Raw genomic sequence first — 22,176 nt, forward strand, 5'->3', positions numbered from 1 at the left:
AAAATGGCATCTGAAGAGCTTGTGCTTCATAACTCATTTTGTTTTGGTAAGAAATAAAAAATAGAGAGGTAGCGATGGTGAAATATATTCTTTGGGCTCCGGTAAATGTTGATCAATTCTCTCCCCTCCCTTTCCCTTTCTATCTGTCTCTCTCCCTATTTCTCTTTTACTCCTTATTTCTCTCTCTCTCTCCCCCTATCCTTATCTCTCTCTCCTTATCTCTCTCTTCTTATTTCTTGGTCTCTCTGTCTCCGTCTCTCTCTCTCTCTCTCTCTACCTTTTTTTCTCTTTTTTGACCCTCTTTCTCTCTTTTTCTTTCTCTCTCCCCCTTCCTACATCTCTCTCACACAAACTTCTCTCTTTTTTTCTCTCCCCTCCCTTTCCCTTTCTATCTGTTTCTCCCCCTATTACTTTTTCTCTCTCCTTATTTCTCTCTCTCTCTCTCTCATTATTTTTCTCTCTCTCTCCCTATCCTCCTCTCTCTCTCTCCTTCTCTCTCCTTCTTTATTCCTCTGTCTTTGTCTCTGTCTGTCTGTCTGTCTGTCTCTCCATCTCTCTCTCTCTCTCTCTCACACACACACACACACAGAGAGAGAGAGAGAGAGAGAGAGAGAGAGAGAGAGAGAGAGAGAGAGAGAGAGAGAGAAATCCAAAAAGGAAAGTATCTTGGTGGAAATTTAAATAGAAATATGAAACACAAATATTCTGTGCTCTTAAATCTTCTCATAAACAGAGCAATCTGCCAGAATTATGATAAAAGGTCTTGAAGGCTTCATATTTCACTGCATTTTGCTTTGTTTGTTTTAACACCTGGGGTGAGAAGTTTAAGGTTACATCAAGGGAGCATCTAGGCACCTTTCGGGAATTCTCAAAGATGTTCCATAAATATCTAACTTGCTCAATGCTTCTCAAATGCCTAACAAATTATACAAAGACCCCCCCCCCGCCTCTGATCAGAGCATTGATTAGCTTATTTTTATTGAAATAATCTTTTGTACCATCGAAGGTAAGTTACACCATCTCGGCATTACAATAAAGAAAACAAACACTGTCACCCAACTTTAGCGAAACAATTCAACATAAAAACACAACACTAACAATATCTAGCAATTGCAGAAACTGAGCCAGCATTAAAAAACAGAATAACTAAAATTACAAGAATTTTTAAAATCTTACTCCGACTCCGAAAGAGCCCTAAAGTGAACACTAGACAGAGAAACAAGAGTCATCTTTCAACAAACGATGTTGAGTTGTTGAAATGAGCAAGTTTCACATAATTTCAATTTCTATAGGGATGCAAAAATGAAATGCAATTTTGCTTTTTTTAATTATTGTTGTTGTTGTTGTTGTTTTTCTGGAAAGGAATGGAATCATTCAGAAGGTGTGCTTCTGATCAGTGGTGGTATTCAGATGGTTCAGACCGGTTCGGGCGAACCAGTAGAAGCAACCTGTGGATGGGCCTGCCTACCCACCCCAGTGCTATGCCATCCTGTTTAGCCACATTTTCTAAGCTGTGTGCATGCGTGCAAGTTGTGCACGCAAGCAAAGCATATGTGCGGAAGGCTGAGCACATGTGTGGAAGGCACACGCTCATATTTTCGGCGCGCGGCAAACTGGTGGTAAAATTATGTGAAACTCACCTCTGCTTCTGATTTTAGTCTATTTTTTCTTCTACATCAGGCTAAAAGCAGGATATTACTAAACTTTTTTTTCAAGAACAGAAATCAATCTTGGTTCAGGACCTAAGGAAATATTGCAAAGGCAATAGGCCTTTTCGGTTTGTCCTTGATTTTAGTTCTGCTTTAAAAACAACAACAACAACAACAACAAAACTCTTTGTCTTTGAATTTAACCATATTTGTTCAAACGTTTAAACTCGGGTATCTTCTATCTCTCTATGCAGTCATTGAAACAAAACAATCATTCTTTCAAGAATCTCCTCAGTGTTGCTGTATTAGGTATCTTTGGCAATTTCCAGTTCTAAATCAATTATTCCAAAGCGCAGCGTAGTAATCAAAGCATCGTGTAAGGCTATTATCCTCTGTAAACCCGAGGTACACTATTATACAACATCAAATGAGTAATATGATAGAAACAGCAGAATGTTTTAACCTTACTGGGATGAAAATGGATAGTTTTCACATGTCGGTACATAATTGCTAAGCTTTTAGTTTAAGTTTTTAGCTACTTCAAGCATCCCTACCACAAAACTTGAAAAAGGAGCTGATAGGAAGACAAAGTTTCCTCACATCATTTGAGAACAGCAATAGCACTAGACTTATACTGTATACTGCTTCACAGTTCTTTCTAGCCCTCTCTAACTGGTTTACAGAGTCAGTATTTGCCCCCAACAATCTGGGTCCCCATTTTATCCACCTCAGAAGGAGGGAAGGCTGAGGCAATAGCAATAGCACTTAGACTTATATACTACTTGACAGTGCTTTACAGCCCTATCTAAGTGGTTTACAAAGTCATCATATTGCCCCCAACAATCTGGGTCCCCATTTTATCCACCTCGGAAGGAGGGAAGGCAGAGGCAATAGCAATAACAATAGCATTTTGACTTATATACCACTTCGCAGTGCTTTACATCCCTCTCTTAAGTGGTTTACAGAGTCAGTATATTGCCCCCAACAATCTGGGTTCTCATTTTACTCACCTCGGAAGGATGGAAGGCTGAGGCAACTTTGAGCCAGTTGGTCAGGATCGAACTGCTGGCAGTAGGCAGTTAGCCTGCAATACTGCATTCTAACCACTGGAATGGAGGGAGGGAGGGAGGGAGGAAGGGAAGAGGGAGGGAAGGAAGGAAGGAAGGAAAGAAGGAAGGAAGGTATATACTGCTTCACAATGCTTTCCAGCCCTCTCTAAGCGGTTTACAGAGTCAGCATATTGCCCCCAATAATCTGGGTCCTCATTTTACCAACCTCGGAAGGATGGAAAGCTGAGTTAACCTTGAGCCAGTTGGTCAGGATCAAACTGCTGGCAGTGGGCAGTTAGCCTGCAATACTGCATTCTAATCACTGGGAAGGAGGGACGGAGGAAGAGAGGAAGGAAGGAAGATATATACCCCTTCACAATGCTTACCAGCCCTCTCTAAGCAGTTTACAGAGTCAGCATATTGCCCCCAATAATCTGGGTCCTCCTTGGAAGGATGGAAAGTTGAGTGAACCTTGAGCCGGTGAGAATCAAACTGCCAAACTGCTGGCAGCCAGCAGTCAGCAGAATGAGCTGCAGTACTGCATTCTCACCCCTGTGCCACCATGACTCTTACAGTTGAACAGTTGAAAGGTATTGTGGTAGCTCTGTAGAACCGATTTACATGAGAGTATGGTAGAAATGGATCCAGCATTTGCAAGATAGACCTTATCAATTAAATAGAGCCAAGATTTACAAGAGGTTTTTTGTTTTTTTATTTGTATACGGAGAGACAGTTAATGCCGTTGTCATTTGTTTCTTTTTAATCAAAACAGTTGACCTTGGGCTGTAACAGAAGTATATCCATTATTTGAGATGGAGAACTCTAAAGCTTACAAATAGAGAAAAATATCCACTTGATTTTACCCAAAAGCATGGTGGTTCTTTTATTAGGGATACTTCCAAGGGAGGGATCTGATTTATTTACTACTAAAGTTAGTTCTGAGAACACGCGTTGGAAAGCAAAATCATGTATCAATCCGTACACAGAGCATCTGTCCTTTTTTAACACAATCGTAAAGGTGTCTGCAGGGCTCAATTAGGTGAATGCAATTTATACAGATAGTTCTCGATTTACAACAGTTCATTTAGTGACTGTTCAAATTTACAACAGCACTGAAAAAAAGTTGACTTATGACTTATATAAATCCTTGCTTCCTCCACTATTCAATCAGAACTGGAAAAGCTTCTTGGATAAGAAGCAAAACATCTTTAAGGAAAAACGAAGTCCAGTTGCATTTTGAAAAAGCACCTTTGGGACTTTTATGAACTGAGAGTGTGTTACCTTTACTTTTTTCCAGGGGTAAAATCTAAAAATTTTCCCTACTGGTTCTGTGGATGTGGCTTAATTGGTGGGCGTGGCTTGGTGGTCAGGTGACTGAATGGGCATGGCCAATAATAATAAATAATAAAAATAATAAAGTATACAAAATTTGGGAGTACCTTCTTTAAAAATAGAGGCACCGGTCTACTAATTGCCTTTTTTGGGAGGCACTGGTCTACCTTCTTTAAAAATAGAGGCACCGGTCTACTAATTGCCTTTTTTGGGAGGCACTGGTCTATCTTCTTTAAAAATAGAGGCACCGGTCTACTAATTGCCTTTTTTTGGGAGGCAACGGTCTACCTTCTTTAAAAATAGAGGCACCGGTCTACCAATTGCCTTTTTTTGAGAGGCACCGGTCTACTAACTGCCTACAGCACTGATCAGCTGTAGTGCGGCCCTTTGAAGCACCGCGGCAGTCATTTAAGGCCGTTTGCAGCTATATCACCACCGAGAGCTTCAGGGACAGAGAAGAGGAACTGCGAGGCATGGGCTGGGGGGGGGGCAGGGATTTTTGCTACTGGTTCTACGAACTATCCGCCCCCATTGCTACTGGATCGCGCGATGCAATCCGAACCAGGAGCATTTCACCCCTGCTTTTTTCCCCTCTGTTATGTGGAGAATATTTGTCTTTTTCTCAGATGTTTATAAATGGAATCTCTTCTACTTCATTCTTCCCTGAGGTTGGATGTCATTCTAAACCAAAATATAAAAATTAATATGACGGATGCTACAGCATCAATGTCATGTATAATCTCAGTTAGCGATTGGCCTTTAAGGCCTGAAATATTATAACAGTTTTAAATCTCACTGCTTTATTTTTTTTCTCCCAATTTATCCTAAAATTATCCTACGCAATTAATTTTAAGTAAAGAGGCAAACATCTGAAATATTTATCACTCTGATTATTAACTTAATTTATGCTTTGGTGACCAGATTAAATTAAAATGTTTACTCAGAGATAGACCAAAATTGAAGCAAATTTATTAACATCTGCAAGTACTCAATAGCCTTTATTTTCATATTATGTCCAATAAATCTTCTCACCTTACTTAATGCATTTTTCTCGTTCTCACTTTAATCAATGCCTGCTTCAAACTTGGAAGCCTTGGGATTTAACATCTCCTTCTTACTTATTGATTTTGAGCTAGATCCAAAGTAATAATACTTACAACTATATTAGATATTGTGAATCAGGGGGTTTAAGTTGATTATGATTTAAATCCACCCAAATTCAATGAGACTAGTTTAACACTGGATACATTTCAGTTCTGTTTGTTCTAATCTGATCGATTGAGGTTGATATCTTGGAAATGCAGGAAATTCAACCTTGCTTAGTTTCAGTAGGTCACAGGAGCTGGCTCTCCTCATCTGAGTTTGGAAGCTCAGCAAGATAGAACCAAGTTAGCAAAGGGTCGTAGACTTGACTGGATGTCTGGAGGGTAAAAGCAGATGGAAATCTATCTATCTATCTATCTATCTATCTATCTATCTATCTATCTATCTATCTATCTATCTATCTATCTATCTATCATCTCTCTATCATCTCTCTCTCTCTCTCTCTCTCTCTCTCTCTCTCTCTATCTATCTATCTATCTATCTAGTCAAACATGTATGAGATAACAGGAATAAGTATAAACATGGATATAAATACAGGAAATGGGTACAAATAAATGGGGACAATAGGACAGGGATGGTAGGCACACTGGTGTGCTTATGCACACCCTTTACAGACCTCTTAGGAATTGGGTGAGGTCAACAGTAGACAGTTTGAAGTTAAAGTTATGGGTGGAGGGTTGAGGATGTAACAACAGAGGCAGATAGTGTATTCCAGGCATTGACCACTCTGTTGCTGAACTCGTATTTTCTGCAATCAAGTTTGGAGCGGTTTACCTTGAGTTTGTATCTATTTTGTGCTTGTGTATTATTGCGGTTGATGCTGAAGTAGTCACTGACAGATAGTATATTGTAGTGGATAATTTTGTGTACTACACTTAAGTCGGACCATAGGCGGCATAGTTCTAGGTTGTCCAAGCCCAAAATTTCAAGTCTGGTGGCATAAGGTATTTTGTTGCGAGCAAAGGAGTGGAGGACTCTTCTTCTGAAATATTTCTGGACACATGTATTAATGTTTAATATGCATTGCGGGTTCCAGACAGATGAGCTGTATTTGAGAATTGGTCTAGCAAATGTTTTGTATGCTCTGTTCAGTAGTGTAATATTACCAGAGAAAAAGCTACGCAAAATTAGGTTTACAACCCTTAATGCCTTTTTGGCGATGTTGTTACAGTGGGCTTTGGCACTTAGATCATTTGATATGAGTACTCCAAGGTACTCATTGACAGAATGAGGATTATCTATAAGGTTGTTTCTATCTCAGCTTGTATTTTGTATTCTGATTCTTTTTGCTAATGTGTAAGATAGAGCATTTGTTGGTTGAGATTTGGAGTTACCAATTTTTTGACCATTCCAACACAAAGTCAAGGTCTTTTTGAAGGGTAGCAGCATTGTTGGTGGTGTTAAATAGTTTAACATCATTGGCAAAGAGAACGCACTATCTTATAATATGATCACAAAGGTCATTTATGTATAGCATGAAGAATGTTGGTCCTAGAACTCTGCCTTGGGGGATACCGCTATTAACAGTTTCTATCCGTTGTTCTTCATCTTGCCTTTTTGGGCTTTGGAAAATAGTTTGACCCTGTTATCTTTGTATGAGCCCCTCAAATATTGGCACACTGCTATCATGTCTCCCCTTCTTTTCACCACACCAGACATACCCAATTCCTGCAATCGTTCATCGTATGTTTTAGTCTCCAGTCCCCTAATCATCCTTGTTGCTTTTTTCTGCACTCTTTCCAAAGTCTCAACATCTTTTTCATATTGCGGTGGCCAGAACTGGATGCAGTATTCCAGGCATGGCCTTACTAAAACTTCGTAAAGTTGTACTGTAATCTCATGTGATCTTGATTCTCTCTCTCTCATTTTTTTTTACTTCTTTACTTCTTTTATTTATTTCTTTATTTCTTTATTTGTCAACAAATACAACAAAACAAGTAACAGAGTAGACATAGACATGGACACATGAAAAATTTTTGGCACAAAAAAAAGGGATACAAATTGGCAAATCATAGCCATAAAAGCATAGAATGATTACATATAATTGGGAACAGTAGGACAGGGACGGTAGGCACACTGATGCGCCTATGCACGCCCCCTTAGGGACCTCTTAAGAAACATGAAAGGTCCACGGTAAACAGTTTAAGGTAAAAGGTATGGGGATCAGAGAGACTAACAACAGGATCAGGTAGATTGTTCCAGACATTTACTACACTATTGCAAAAGTCATATTTCCTACAATTAAGTTTAGAGTGAATTACATTGAGTTTAAATCTATTGATGGTCCTTGTATTATTATGGTTGAAATTAAAGTATTCATTTATAGGTAGAACATTTTGGTAAATAATCTTATGAACTAAGCATAGGTTGAAACATAGGCGATGTAGTTCGAGGCTTTCTAGACCTAAGATCTCAAGCCTGATGGTATCGGGAATTTTATTTTGAGCAGAAGATTTGAGTACTCTTCTAGTAAAATACCTCTGGACCCTCTCTAATGTATTGATGTCTGAAATACAGGTTCCAGGCAGTTGAGCAGTATTCAAATATAGGTCTGGCAAAGGTTTTATATGCCCTAGTTTGAAGTATAGTGTAACCAGAGAGAAAATTTCGTAAAATAAGATTTACAACTCTTAAAGCCTTTTTTGCAATGATGTTACAGAGGCTCTGGGACTTAGATCTTTAGAAATGAGTACTCCTAGGTCCTTGACAGAGTTTACTACTGCAGCCTAGGATTACATTAGCTTTTTTGGCTGTTGCCATACACTGTTGGCTCATATTTAAGAAATTGTCCACTAGGACTCCCATCTATCTGGGCTCTGAATTAATTCCACCTCCTAACCCACAAAAAAGAAGTGTATGCTTTATAACGTAGAATAGCAGAGTTTGACCTTGGAGTTCTTCTAGTCTAGCCCTCTGCTTGAACAGGAAATCCTATACCATTTCAGACATGTGGCTGTCCAGTCTCTTCTTAAAAGCTTCTAGTGATGGGGCACTCACAACTTCTGAAGGCAAGCCATTCCATTGGTTAATTGCTCTTGCCATTAGGCAATCTGTCCTTTTAGACTAGAACAGTTATTTTATTTTATTTTATTTTATTTTATTTTATTTTATTTTATTTTATTTTATTTTATTTTATTTTATTTTATTTTATTTTATTTTATTATTTTATTTTTTTATTTTATTTTATTTTATTTTATTTTATTTTATTATTTTATTGTTTTGTTTTGTTTTGTTTTGTTTTGTTTTGTTTTGTTTGTTTGACTCGTATACCATCCATCTCAGCTACATGTGACTGGGCAGCTTACAAACATTTAAACATTTTGCATTACAGCATATAATATGAAGCCTATTATTTGGAAGAGGGAAAGATGCAATTTTAAACATTAAAACTGGCCATTTCAACTATGACAAAGAGCAAGAGTAAACCTTCATATTTTGCTTTCGTGCTTTATTTGTCTGAAACCGATTAGCATCCTGGTGAGGGTGCAAATTGATAAATTTGTATACAATTATTTCCCCCCCCACTTTATCTAGACTTAAATCTGCGTGTCAGTTTTTACAATACAACCAATGAAGCTAAATGCATTGATTGCAAACAAAAAGGCAAACTGTAATCAGATTGATTGGTATCTTTCAGCTAGATTGTAAAGTTGAAGATTGAAAAAGGATTTATGAACTATATGCTTTTCGATCCATTAATTAAAACTTCTAAAACGTGAACCTTAAAACACAGGTACAGTTAGTCTCAGTTTTCCCTTAGTTTCATCCCAGGAGGAAAAGAAAATGCAGTGCAGATCTCAGAGGAATTTATAGTATCTTTCCAAACTTCAAATATTTAATTTGTTTAGTAGTGCAATGCAAATAGGTAATATTGTATGCCAGATTTTCCTGAACTGCTGTGAATAATCTACTGGTCCTTGAGAAAGGAGAACCCAGTGAGGCCTATATAGAATGCAAAAACAGGGTTATTTTGTTCCCAAATTAAAACATTGAACGAAGTTGAGTTTCCACTGGTGTCATGAGGGATGAGAATTTATTGACGTATTTTGTGATCTTAACGCCTGGCTCTAAGTTATGTACAAATTTATGGGTAGCAAACTGATCGTGTTTTTTCATCTCTTGCCCAGGTTGTTTGGAACTTAAGGAAGATACCATTGAAAACCTCCTGGCAGCTGCGTGTCTCCTTCAACTGCCTCAAGTGGTTGAAGTCTGTTGTCATTTCCTCATGAAGCTTTTACATCCATCCAACTGTTTGGGAATCCGGGCTTTTGCAGATGCTCAAGGATGCACAGAGCTTATGAAGGTGGCTCACAGTTACACCATGGTAAGGAAGTGCTGATATGCCTTATCGTCACGGCATGAAATCCAAAGATAGAATAGAATAGAATAGAATAGAATAGAATAGAATAGAATAGAATAGAATAGAATAGAATAGAATAGAGCAGAGCAGAGCAGAGCAGAGCAGAGCAGAGCAGAGCAGAGCAGAACAGAACAGAATAGAATAGAATTTTATTGGCCATGTGTGATTAGACACACAAGAAATTTGTCTTGGTGTATATACACTCAGTGTACATAAAAGAAAAGATACGTTCATCAAGGATCATAAGGTACACCACTTAATGATAGTCATAGGATACAAATAAGCAATCAGGAATCTATCGATATCAGTATAAATCGTAAAGATACAAGCAACAAAGTTAGAGTCATACAGTCATATGGGAACGATGGGAACGATAATAGAATAGAATAGAATAGAATAGAATAGAATAGAATAGAATAGAATAGAATAGAATTTTTATTGGCCAAGTGTGATTGGACACACAAAGAATTTGTCTTGGTCCATATGCTCTCAGTGTACATAAAAGAAAAGATACCTTCATCAAGGTACAACATTTACAACACTTAATGATAGTCATAGGGTGCAAATTTAACTCTTAATGATACAACACTTAATGATAGGCATAGGGTACAAATAAGCAATCAGGAAACAATCAATATCAATATAAATCGTAAGGATACAAGCAACAAAGTTACAGTCATACAGTCATAATTGGAAGGAGATGAGTGATGAAAATGATGAGGAGATTAATAGTAGTGCAGATTTAGTAAATAGTTTGACAGTGTTGAAGGAATTATTTGTTTAGCAGAGTGATGGCGTTCGGGAAAAAGCTGTTCTTGTGTCTAGTTGTTCTGGTGTGAGGTCTCATATAGATATGTGGGATACACAGAAGCTGTGAGGCTTACTCACAGAGATCTCAAGGGTCCTTTTTTTTCAAGAGGCAACTGGACTTCCTTGGTCTTCCTTCGATGGTTTCGCTCCTCATCCAAGAAGCTTCTTCAACTCTGGGATGAGAAGTGAAACGTCTTCAAAGAAAAATCAGAAATTGCCTCAGGAAAAAGTGCCTTTGGGACAGTGGTGAAATCCAATTTATTTATTTTTACTACCGGTTCTATGGGTGTGGCTTGGCGGACCTGGTGTGGTGTGGTGGGTGTGGCATGGTGGGCATGGCAGGGGAAGGATACTGCAAAATCTCCATTCCCACCACACTCCAGGGGAAGGATACTGCAAAATCTCCCTTCCCCCCCACTCCAGGGGAAGGATACTGCAAAATCTCCATTCCCACTCCACACCTGGGGGAAGGATACTGCAAAATCTCCATTCCCACCCCACACCTGGGGGAAGGATACTGCAAAATTTCCATTCCCACCCCACTCCAGGGGAAGGATACTGCAAAATCTTCGTTCCCACCCCACTCCTGGGGGAAGGATACTGCAAAATCTCCATTCCCACCCCACACCTGGGGGAAGGATACTGCAAAATCTCCCTTCCCACCCCACTCCAGGGGAAGGATACTGCAAAATCTTCATTCCCACCCCACTCCTGGGGGAAGGATACTGCAAAATCTCCATTCCCACCCCACTCCTGGGGGAAGGATACTGCATTTCCACTCCACTCCTGGGGGAAGGATACCCCACTCCTGGGGGAAGGATACTGCAAAATCTCCATTCCCACCCCACTCCAGGGGAAGGATACAAAATCTTCATTCCCACCCCACTCCTGGGGGGAAGGATACTGCAAAATCTCCATTCCCATTCCACTCCTGGAGGGAAGGATACTGCAAAATCTTCATTCCCACCCCACTCTGGGGCCAGCCAGAGGTGGTATTTCCTGGTTCTCTGAACTATTCAAAATTTCTGCTACCGGTTCTCCAGAACCTGTCTGAACCTGCTGAATTTCACCCCTGCTTTGGGACAGCCATGACCTGGATGACTGAAAATCTCCATAGTCACAAATATTCAGTGATAAGGAATCCTAATATGCTATCATGACAGCATAGCAGCAAGGTATGGTTGATTCCAACCATCAAGTGGTTGGAACCCAGGGCAGGAGGTTACCAAGCCCACATTCGAGATCCAGGAGCTGATGTGTTGGCGGGATTGAGCTCTCATCCTTCACTCCAGCTTCTGCTGGGGACATGAAAGAAGCCCCCAACTGGATGCCACCGGCTAATCCTTTCAAAAATATTTTACGAGAAGAGTCCTCCACTCCTCTACCCGCAATAAAATACCTTATTCCACCAGACTCCAAATTTTGGGCATGAACAACTTAGAACCATGCCGACTTCAGTCTGACCTAAGCATAGCACATAAAATTATCTACCACAATGTCCTACCTGTCAATGACTACTTCAGCTTCAACCACAACAATACACAAGCAAATAATAGATTCAAACTTAAGGTAAACTGCTCCAAACTCAATTGCAGAAAATATGGCTTCAGTAACAGAGTGGTAAATGCCTGGAATGTACTACCTGACTCTGTGGTCTCTTCCCAAAATCCCCAAAGCTTTAACCAAAAACTGTCTACTATTGACCTCACCCCATTCCTAAGAGGTCCGTAAGGGGCGTGCATAAGAGCACCTGCGTGCCTACTGTCCCTGTCCTAATATTCCTTTTTACTTACTCTTTTCATCTATCCAAATTATGTTTATACTTTTACCTGTTATCTTACATATGATTGACAAAATAAATAAATAAAAATAAATAAACCCGGAAGCCCCTCGGTGCTTCTGAATCAAGTGCAAGTCACAGCATGAAAGCCAAAGATATGTAGAATGCACAGAAGTTTACCAAAGGAGTTCACAGTTATATCAAGCTAAAGAAGTTCTGATATTATCAGGGGATAAAAGCAAACCAACCTTTTAGTCAAACAGTTGGTTCCCCTTTTTGGCAGCTTGTTTCCTATAACACTTGAAAGCGTCGTACGAAGGTACAAAGGTTTTTCAGTGTTGGGAAAGCAATAATATGAATAAAAGGATTGAACGGGCTACTGCCCGTGCATTTCGATGACATTTCAAAACTTCCCATATGATTTTGGGCTGCAGAAGCTATTAAGCATGTATTTTTAAGATAGGGTAATTATGAAATCATAGTATAAGTACTAATCCATTGGCTATCGAAAGACTCTTATTTGAAATAATGCGTGCAACATATCTATGCCAGACATTTAGATTAAAAGTTAACAGATTGGTTCGAGAATGAAAACAAGTTGGCAGATGGAAACAGGTGTTACTTCAGGACCAGCTGTTACATCAATCAAGTATAAATATTACAACATCTGGTAGAAAAATAAATTGCCAAACAATTCAAGCTGTTGTGTATCACAAGCTTCAGAAGGAGGGAGTTCAACCCAATATCCTATAGGAGATTTTTTTGCCTTCTTATAGAAATATACACATTGGTGTTAGGAGTCCCACATAAAGATAGTGTTGTGCCTCGCCCACCCTCCTCTCCTCAGCCGGGCCCCTCCCATCTCCTGCTATCTGAGCCAGAGACTGATAGTGAAGAAGAATGGCCTGGCATGCCTCCAGCCCCCAGCCCTGGCACCATGCCCGGACAGACTGAGCAAACAAACTCCCTACAGCGTGTGAGCATGAAGCCAGCCACGAGCTAGAATTGCCAGCAGCTGAGGACGAAAAGACACAGTGGACAGATCCCCGCTTCCGGAGAATGGAGAGGCGACGTCAGCAAAAGGAAGGGAGGTGCAGGCCTGGATAAGTGCTGAGTCATGGAGCCACACCCCATGGCCTATATAAAGGTTCTGCTTTTTGGCATTCCTTGAGTCAGGCAAAGTCTCATCTGGTTGCTGAAGTCACACCTTGGATTCCTGCGTGCCCTGAGAACTCTGACAGGAATTTGGCAAAGCTGCAGAGGCTTTGTGGCCACGCTTGATACAGACTTCCCAGACCCGGCCGTCAGAGGAGGAGTGGGACACGACAGATATGCATTAGGACCGTGATGGCGAACCTATGGCATGTGTGCCACAGGTGGCATGCGGAGCCATATCTTTGGGCATGTGAGTGTTGCCCTAGCTCAGCTCCACCGTGCATGCGCACGCCAGCCAGCTGATTTTCGGGCCTTCCGGGCCCACCGGAAGTCAGGAAACAGGCTGTTTCCAGCCTCCTGAGGCCCTCTGATGGGATTGGGAAAGCTGTTTTTGCCCTCCCCAGGCTCCAAGAAAACCTCTGGAGCCAGGGAAGGGCGAAAAACAAGCCTACTGGGCACACCATGCCATCGCGTGCCAAAAGCTGGGGGGTCGTGCGCGCATGCGTGGGGGCGGGGCACATTGAATTATGGATGTGGACACGCGCATGCACAACCCCCCCCACGCTCCCCCCACTTTTGGCACGCGATGGCAAAAAGGTTAGCCACCACCGCATTAGGTCAGCTAACCAAATAAATTTCGGCTAGGAAATGTGTGAGAAAATGTACATTTGGGGTACCATTACTGTTTAATTTTAATATCCGTTCTCTTATCCCATAACTTTCTGATTGGAGTCATCATCCAGCATAGTGAGAAACACACTTAACTGTCCTGGACTTACAACAGTTCATTCAAAGTTACAACGGCGCTGGGAAAAAATAAAATGACTTATGGCCTTTTTTCACATTTAAGACCATTGCAGCATTTCCATGGTCACGTGATCAAAATTCAAATGCCTGGCAACGGACCCTCATGAAGGGTCATGTGATCAACTTCTGCGACTTTCTCACAAGGAAGGTCAACGGGAAAGTCCGATTCACTTAACGACTGACTTACTCGCTGAACCGCTGAGGTAATTCACTTAACAACTAGGGCAAGAAAAGTCATGAAACGGGGCAAAACTCACTTTAACAAATATCACATTGAGCAACAAAAAAAATTGGGATCCATTGGTGTCATAAGTTGAGGTATTATTATTATTTATTGAATTTTTATACCGCCCTTCTCCCGAAGGACTCAGGGTGGTGTACAGCCGGAGATAAAATACAAAATATGTACAATTAAAACAAATTAAAACATAGCAAAATTACAAAACGGCTAATAATTAAAATTAAATTTAAAATATTTAAGAATATTAATAAAACCCCAATTTAAAATCAAACTATTATGCCAGTCCCGCTTGAATAAATAAGTATGTTTTTAGCTCACGACGGAAGGTCCGAAGATCAGGCACTTGACGTAGGCCAGATATACCAGATATACAGTACATTGAGTAGAATATACTGTAAAATAAAATAAATCCAATTGGAAAGTGAAGGGTTATATATTCCTTGACAGCAGAGTGTAACAAAATGTAATGAATTGCCCTCAAAAGCAGAATTCAGATTTCTGGGAATGTAGACTGTATAGTCAAGGGCAAGTTGGTATTCACTTATCTTCGCTACCGGTTCACAAATGTGAGCGCACGCACCAGCCCCGCGCATGTGCAGAGCATCAAAAATGGGACGTGATGACATCCGGGTGGGTGGACGGAGCATCCTACAGCCTCCGCTACTGGTTTGCCCAAACTGGATAGAACTGGCTGAATAGCACCATTGGTCAAGGGATTCCATTTCAGACTTCGAATCAAGTTCCTTCCTATCTTAATAGGATTTTTGGATTGTGCATAAGAAACAGATGTATCTTATACGCTTGCCTACCATTTAAGCATAAGGAATCAAAAGTCATTTCCTTAAAAGTAAATGAAAAGAGAGAAAGAGAAAGAACAAAACAATGATTTCCCAGATAAAACATATTCAATGCTTGTTGCACTCAATTTGATCTGTATGGTTGAATATACTATTACAATATTTGGCTGATAGACATCGCATGATTAGAGAGATATCTGGCTGTTCTGGTCTAGATTGAAATTATTCCTTTAGTAATGAGCTGTGTCTTAAACGCAGCTGCTGTGCTTTGGCTTGGCCAGGTTTCTATTAGCACAAATAGCATTCTCGGTTGGCTATGAAGATAGCTTTTTTTCTGCTGACAGATACATCCTTCTAGAATAAATGTTTTCACACATGGTTCAAGAAACTATAAGCTTCACTGGAATATTAAGCAGCACTTTGCACAAATTTTAAATTTCGGGAAGATTAATGAGACACTATCAAGAAGTATTGAATGGAAATTACATATTTGTATTCCTGTCTGTATATGGCCTGAGAGTTGAGCCCAGAATTGAAGCTTGAGCATTTCCTGGTTAACATCTACTTTGAAGATGGCTTCAGATGTTTCATCCAAACCGATTCAGGATAGTAGAAGCTGTCCTTCTTTTTAAAAATGAGAATTCATAATTCCATAGGAAATATTAGTAGACCCATCCACAAGTGGCAAAGATGTCCAAAACAGATTTTTATAGATACTTGAAAATATGTAGAGTACAAAATAACAATTACAATTACAATAGGAAGGAGGAAGGAGGAGGAAGGAGGAGGAGGAGGAGGGGGAGAAAAAGAAGAAGAAGAAGAAGAAGAAGAAGAAGAAGAAGAAGAAGAAGAAGAAGAAGAAGAAGAAGAAGAAGAAGAAGAAGAAGAAGAAGAAGAAGAAGAAGAAGAAGAAGAAGAACTTAATGTCAACTGCTTTAATCTAGATTGCAGAAAATATGACTTCTGTAACAGAATCATCAGTGCTTGGAACACTTTACCTGACTCTGTTGTCTCTTCCCACAATCCTAAAAGTTTTATCCAAAAACTTTCTACTATTGACCTCACCCCATTCCTAAGAGGACCATAAGGGGCGTGCATAAGCGCACAAACGTGCCTACCGTTCCTGTCCTATTGTTTTTCTTTTCTTCTTTCTATATATATGCCTATACCTCCTTATATTTACTCATATATGTTTATATACTATATAATCTTTTGTATGATTCCTACATATATTGTTGTGACAAAATAAAATAAATAAAATAAAAAATAAAGAAGAAGAAGGAGGAGGAGGAGGAGAAGGAGGAGGAGGAGGAGGAGGAGGAGGAGGAGGAGGAGGAGGAGGAGGAGGAGGAGGAGGAGGAGGAGACAAATTCTGATGTTGCCACAAAGAAGAGGGAGTCAAGCTATTCTCCAAAGCACCTGAGGGCAGGACAAGAACAATGGATAGAAACTAATCAAGGAGAGAAGCAACCTCCTCATTTTATCAACTTTGGAAGGATGGAAGGCTGAGTTGACCTTGAGCCCCACCAGGATTGAACTTCAGGCTGTGGGCAGAGTTTGTCCGTAGTGCTGCACTTAACCACTGCACCATCAGGATAAAATAATGAAGTAAACTTATGTAAATGACATTCCCTGTGCCTTTCTGTACTATTTTTTCTTGCATAATGACAGCGCCTATTCCTTTTTGTTCTTTAAACTTCTCGCTTCTCTGTTTATCAGGATCTCATCGACATCACATAAACATGACTTCTCTTCTCCTTCCTCTGTGTTCACTCTTCTTTCAAATATTTGTTTTGCAATTCCATCTACCTTCTTCCTCCCTCTGTCAACAACCTGGTTCTACCTGCTTCAATATTCATTCCTAACAATTTATTTTGTCATTTGACAGCTCCCTGTTCTGATTGTTTTCCACTGTACTTCCAATTCTCCCTTCTTTATAACTTCTCCGACCAACCACTTTTCTATAAATGGAACAAATATTCATGTAACTGACCACATATCCACCCCAAGCGTTCTGCCAGAATTTGAACATCTAAATATTTCTTTTTCCAACGTTATAAATATTCTAGTAAGGCGCACACATCTGTCTATTTGCTCCAGCTTTTCACTATTTATGTTTCGCTTGCAATTGTGTATTCCATTTTCCTTTTCAAACAGAAACACCTTGATGCTGGTAGAAAATACCTTCATCTTTGATGCATTAATTTTTGGATCCATTTCCTGGCATGGTTTGTTGAAAATCATTCAGGTTCTCCATCAGCAACCCAGCTTCATCTGCATACAGAAACACACACTTTTATGTCCCCCCAATCCGATCTCCCTCTGCCAAAAACAGAGCCAATTTTTTTCTTCCAAAGGACACTAAATGACAAAAGGGGACATTATGCACTCTCATCTCCTATCAAATTATTCTTGCGCAATTTTCTTTATTTCTATTGTTGGAAGAAATATCCATCTGGGTTCAGTTCCAAGTGGGGACAAAGACACTGGAAACATGGAGGCTGCTTGGAAAGATGGTTTAATGGTGGCCAGGATCACATGGCTTGAGTTCCTGAACAGAAAAGGGCTGAGATCCTGTGTGCTCCCTGGTTTTATGCTTTTTCTGAGCTTTGAACTTTCTGGGGCACAGGAAGAGTACCCTGATTGGCTGTCAGACTCCCAGGGGGTGGGTGTCTTAGCTAGCCTTGCTGGCTGATGTAATCTTCCCAGGTGCCATGTGGTGAGTTTCAGTTGCTAGATGGGTTCTATTATGATGCAGATGATGGTTGACAAAGGTGGGGGGAAATGAGTGAGCTTAGCTGAGGCTTTAATGGCCCATTGACAAAGGTGGGGGGGAGTCAGGAAGCTGCTTTGTCTTTAAAACATGTTTCTCCATTTCTCATCCAGGGAAATATATTCTGCCTTTTAAATATTTTCTAAAATATTTCATTCTTCTAGGAGGGGGGGTGGGTGCTAAATTCCTACACTATCATACCAAGCCTTTGCACTTAACAGCACATCTTTAACAACATATGCACACAAGAGATTCCATAATTTAAGAGGTTTTGTTTTTTTCACACTCTTCATCTATTATCAGTGTTTTTCAACCGCAGCAACTTCGAGATGTAGGGATTTCAACTCAGAATTCTGGGAGTTGAAATCCATATATCTTTTTTTTTTTGAATAAAGTTTTTTTATTTTATACACAAGCAAACATTTAATACATCAGTCATTTCTTCCATGTGACATCTCGGTGTTTTCTTTTTTTTTTCTTTTTTTTAAATTTATTTTTGTCACAACATTATATACAGGCACATACATTGAAAGGAAACAATAGGACAGGAATGGCAGGCACTTTTGTGCACTTATGCATGCCCCTTACAGACCTCTTAGGAATGGGGTGAGGTCAATAGTAGACAGTTTTTGGTTGAAGCTTTTGGGAGTTTGAGAAGAGACCACAGAGTCAGGTAGTATATTCCAAGCATTAACAACTCTGTTACAAAAGTCATATTTTCTGCAATCAAGATTGAAGCGGTTAACATTAAGTTTGAATCTATTGTTTGCTCTTGTATTATTGCGATTGAAGCTGAAGTAGTCTTTAACAGGAAGGATATTGCAATAGATGGTTCTGTGTGTTAAACACAGGTCTCGTCAGAGTTGGTGGAGTTCTAAGTCTTCTTGACTTCATCTTCTTTGTCAGGGGTCTCCAACCTGGGCAACTTTCAGCCAGGCGGACTTCAATTCCCAGAATCCCCCAGCCAGCAAATCTGGCTGGGGAATTCTAGAAGCTGGCAGGAATAGCCAGCACTCCAGAAGATAGGCTCAAAATACAGAAGGATCTTGACAGACTTGAGCATTGAGCGCTATCTAACAAAATGAAATTCAACAGTGAAAAAAGTAAGGTTCTACATTTAGGCAAAAAAACCCAAAATGCACAGGTACTGTATATGTGGTACCTTGCTCAATAGTAGTAACTGTTAGAGGGATCTTGGAGTCCTATTGGACAACTATTTAGATATGAGCCAGCGGTGTGCAGCAGCTGCCAAAAAAGCCAACACAGTTCTGGGCTGCATAAACAGAGTGATAGAATCAAGATCATGTGAAGTGTTAATACCACTTTATAATGCCTTGGTAAGGCCACACTTGGAATATTGCATTCAGTTTTGGTCGTCACAATGTGAAAAAGATATTGAGACTCTAGAAAGAGTGCAAAAAAGAGCAACAAAGATGATTAGGGGACTGGAGACTAAAACATATGATGAACGGTTGCAGGAACTGGGTATGTCTAGTTTAATGAAAAGAAGGACTAGGGGAGACATGATAGCAGTCTTCCGATATCTCAGGGGCTGCCACAAAGAAGAGGGAGTCAAGCTGTTCTCCAAAGCACCTGAAGGCAGGACAAGAAGCAATGGGTGGAAAGTAATCAAAGAGAGAAGCAACTTAGAACTAAGGAGAAATTTCCTGACAATTAGAACAATCGATAAGTGGAACAACTTGCCTGCAGAAGTTGTGAATGTTCCAACACTTGAAATTTTTAAGAAAATGGTGGATAGCCATTTGTCTGAAATGGTGTAGGGTTTCCTGCCTGGGCAGGGGGTTGGACTAGAAGACCTCCAAGGTCCCTTCCAACTCTGTTGTTATGTTATATTATGTTATGTTATGTTATGTTATGTTATGTTATGTTATGTTATGTTATGTTATGTTATGTTATGTTATGTTATGTTGTTATGTTATGTTATGTTATGTTATGTTATGTTATGTTATGTTATGTTATGTTATGTTATGTTATGTTATGTTATGTTATGTTATGTTATGTTATGTTATGTTATGTTATGTTATGCTCTTTGTTGTTCTTCTCTCTTTATTTTCATATAGTCTGCTACATTTTTCACAAGTACAGTGTTCTCAATATACCATTTTCTTACATAACTATTAGCTTGCTTTTCTATATCTTTTTTTCTAACCAATGGTAAAATTGATCCAATAACTTAAAATATTCTGAATCCTCTCTTTCTTTAACCATCAAAGTTAATCTATTCACTTCTGCACAGGCTAATATTTTTTTAATAAGTTCCCCTTCCAGAGGTATTTTCTCTGCTTTCCAATTTTGCGCAAAAACAATCCTTGCTGCTGTTATTACCTGTATAATCAAGTAAATATTTTCTTTACTAATTTTCTCTGGGAGAATATCAGTGGTGAAATGTAAAATTTGTTACTACCAGTTCTATGGGCATGGTTTGTTGGGAGGAAAATGTGACTGGGTGGGCGTGGCCAACTTTTTTTTTTTTTAGTTTTGAAAGCATTTTTTCTACAACCTCTTCGGCTGAAGAGGTTGTAAAAAAAATGCTTTTAAAAGCCTGTGATGATCAGGCAACTCAGCTGAGATCACCAGAGGAAAAAATGTTTTTAAAGGGTTCTGACGATCCCAGCTGAAACGTGTGATCATCAGAGGCTTTTTTTTTTACTTTTAAATGCATTTTTTCAGCCAAAGAAAAAAATGCTTTTAAAAGTTAAAAAAAAAAAAAACCTCTGATGATCGCGCGGTTCAGCTGGGGAAGGGGGGGCAGGGATTTTTGCTACTGGTTCTCCGAACCACCTGCCGCTATTGCTACCAGATCAGGTGATCCAGTCCGAACCGGAAACATTTCACCCCTGGAGGATACCCAAGAGGAACAGTTCCGATTTTAAATTGATATATTGTTGTATCATTTCAAATCCATATATCTTAAAGACTGCTCTATATCAGGGGTGTCAAACTCAAGGCCCACAGGCTGGATCCAGTCTGTGGAGTGCTTAAATCTGGCCCATGGAGCTGCCCTGGAAACAGTGAAGGACTGGCTCACAGTGCCTCTGCCAGTGAAAATATAGTTCAGGAGGGCAGTAGGCAGCCTTTCTTAGCTCCGTTTTCACTGGCAGAGGGTTGCAGAAAGTCATCACAGCCAAAAATGGAGCTCAGGAGCCAGTTTTCTCTAGTAGAGTGCCACCACAAGTGCCCCCAACACAACTGATGTCAAGCTGGCCACGCCCATCAAAACTGGTTTGACCCCACAAGGTCAAATACAACCCCACTGCAGCTCTCAATGAAATCAAGTTTGACACCCCTGCTCTATATCAATAACAGTACAAGAACGTGTATTTAGACACAAGAACAGTTTTTTCCCAAAGACCATCACTCTGCTAAACAAATAATTCCCTCAACACTGTCAAGCTATTTACTAAATCTGCACTACTATTAATCTTCTCATCGTTTTCATCACCAATCTCTTTCCACTTATGACTGTATGACTGTAACTTTTTGTTGCTATCATTAAGGGTTAAATTGCAACCTATGACCATCATTTGTGTTGTAAATGTTGTACCTTTGATGAAGGTATTTTTTTCCCTTTTTCTTTTATGTACACTGAGAGCATATGCACCAAAACACATTCCTTGTATGTCCAATCACACTTGGCCAATAAATTCTATTCTATTCTATTCTATTCTATTCTATTCTATTCTATTCTATTCTATTCTATTCTATTCTATTCTATTCCTCAATCATCTGATCAAAATCTCGTATGGAAAGTCTGCCGGTATACAGTTGCACTTCATTTTCCCAAGTTTTCTCATTTCCACTTCTTATTCTCTTTCAGTGGAAATCCTGGGCAGTCTAATTAACAACCTAAACCCTCCTGGTGATGTTATATTCCTCCTTGCAATCTTTCCTTTGGTAGGGGAGAGCAGTAACAATAGGATGGCAATCATTAGACACAGTCACAGTCTCTGCCCTCGTTAAATAATTCTCACCACCTTCCTTAAGCAAACGGCTTTTTCTTTTAAAAAATAATAATAAAAATTACATTTTAAATTCATAATTCAACCTGTATCCTCACATCCAAGCATGTTTTCGTCTGTTCCATTTTCCTTCAGATTTACTACACTCTTCCAGAATAGAATAACAGAGTTGGAAGGGACCTGGGAGGTCTTCTAGTCCAACCCCCTGCTCAGGCAGGAAACCCTACACTATTTCAGACAAATGCTTGTCCAATTTCTTCTGAAAAAAACTTCCAATGTTGGAGTATCCACAACTTCTGGAGGCAAGTTGTTCCACTGGTTAACTGTTCTAACTGTCAG

The 22,176-nt window shown here is 39.7% G+C and overlaps 1 protein-coding gene across 2 annotated transcripts in view; it reads left to right on the forward strand.

Annotated features, from left to right (window-relative positions):
• The window catches only part of KLHL1 (kelch like family member 1), a 168,008-nt gene that overhangs the window by 60,265 nt on the left and 85,567 nt on the right, over nt 1–22,176 (forward strand). For both annotated transcript variants that reach the window (XM_058186471.1, XM_058186472.1), the window contains exon 4: nt 9,262–9,458. In XM_058186471.1, coding sequence (XP_058042454.1) covers nt 9,262–9,458 — 197 coding nt within the window. The remainder of the gene's footprint in view (nt 1–9,261; nt 9,459–22,176) is intronic.

Source organism: Ahaetulla prasina, chromosome 5, assembly GCF_028640845.1.
Source record: "Ahaetulla prasina isolate Xishuangbanna chromosome 5, ASM2864084v1, whole genome shotgun sequence".
Taxonomy (NCBI): domain Eukaryota; kingdom Metazoa; phylum Chordata; class Lepidosauria; order Squamata; family Colubridae; genus Ahaetulla; species Ahaetulla prasina.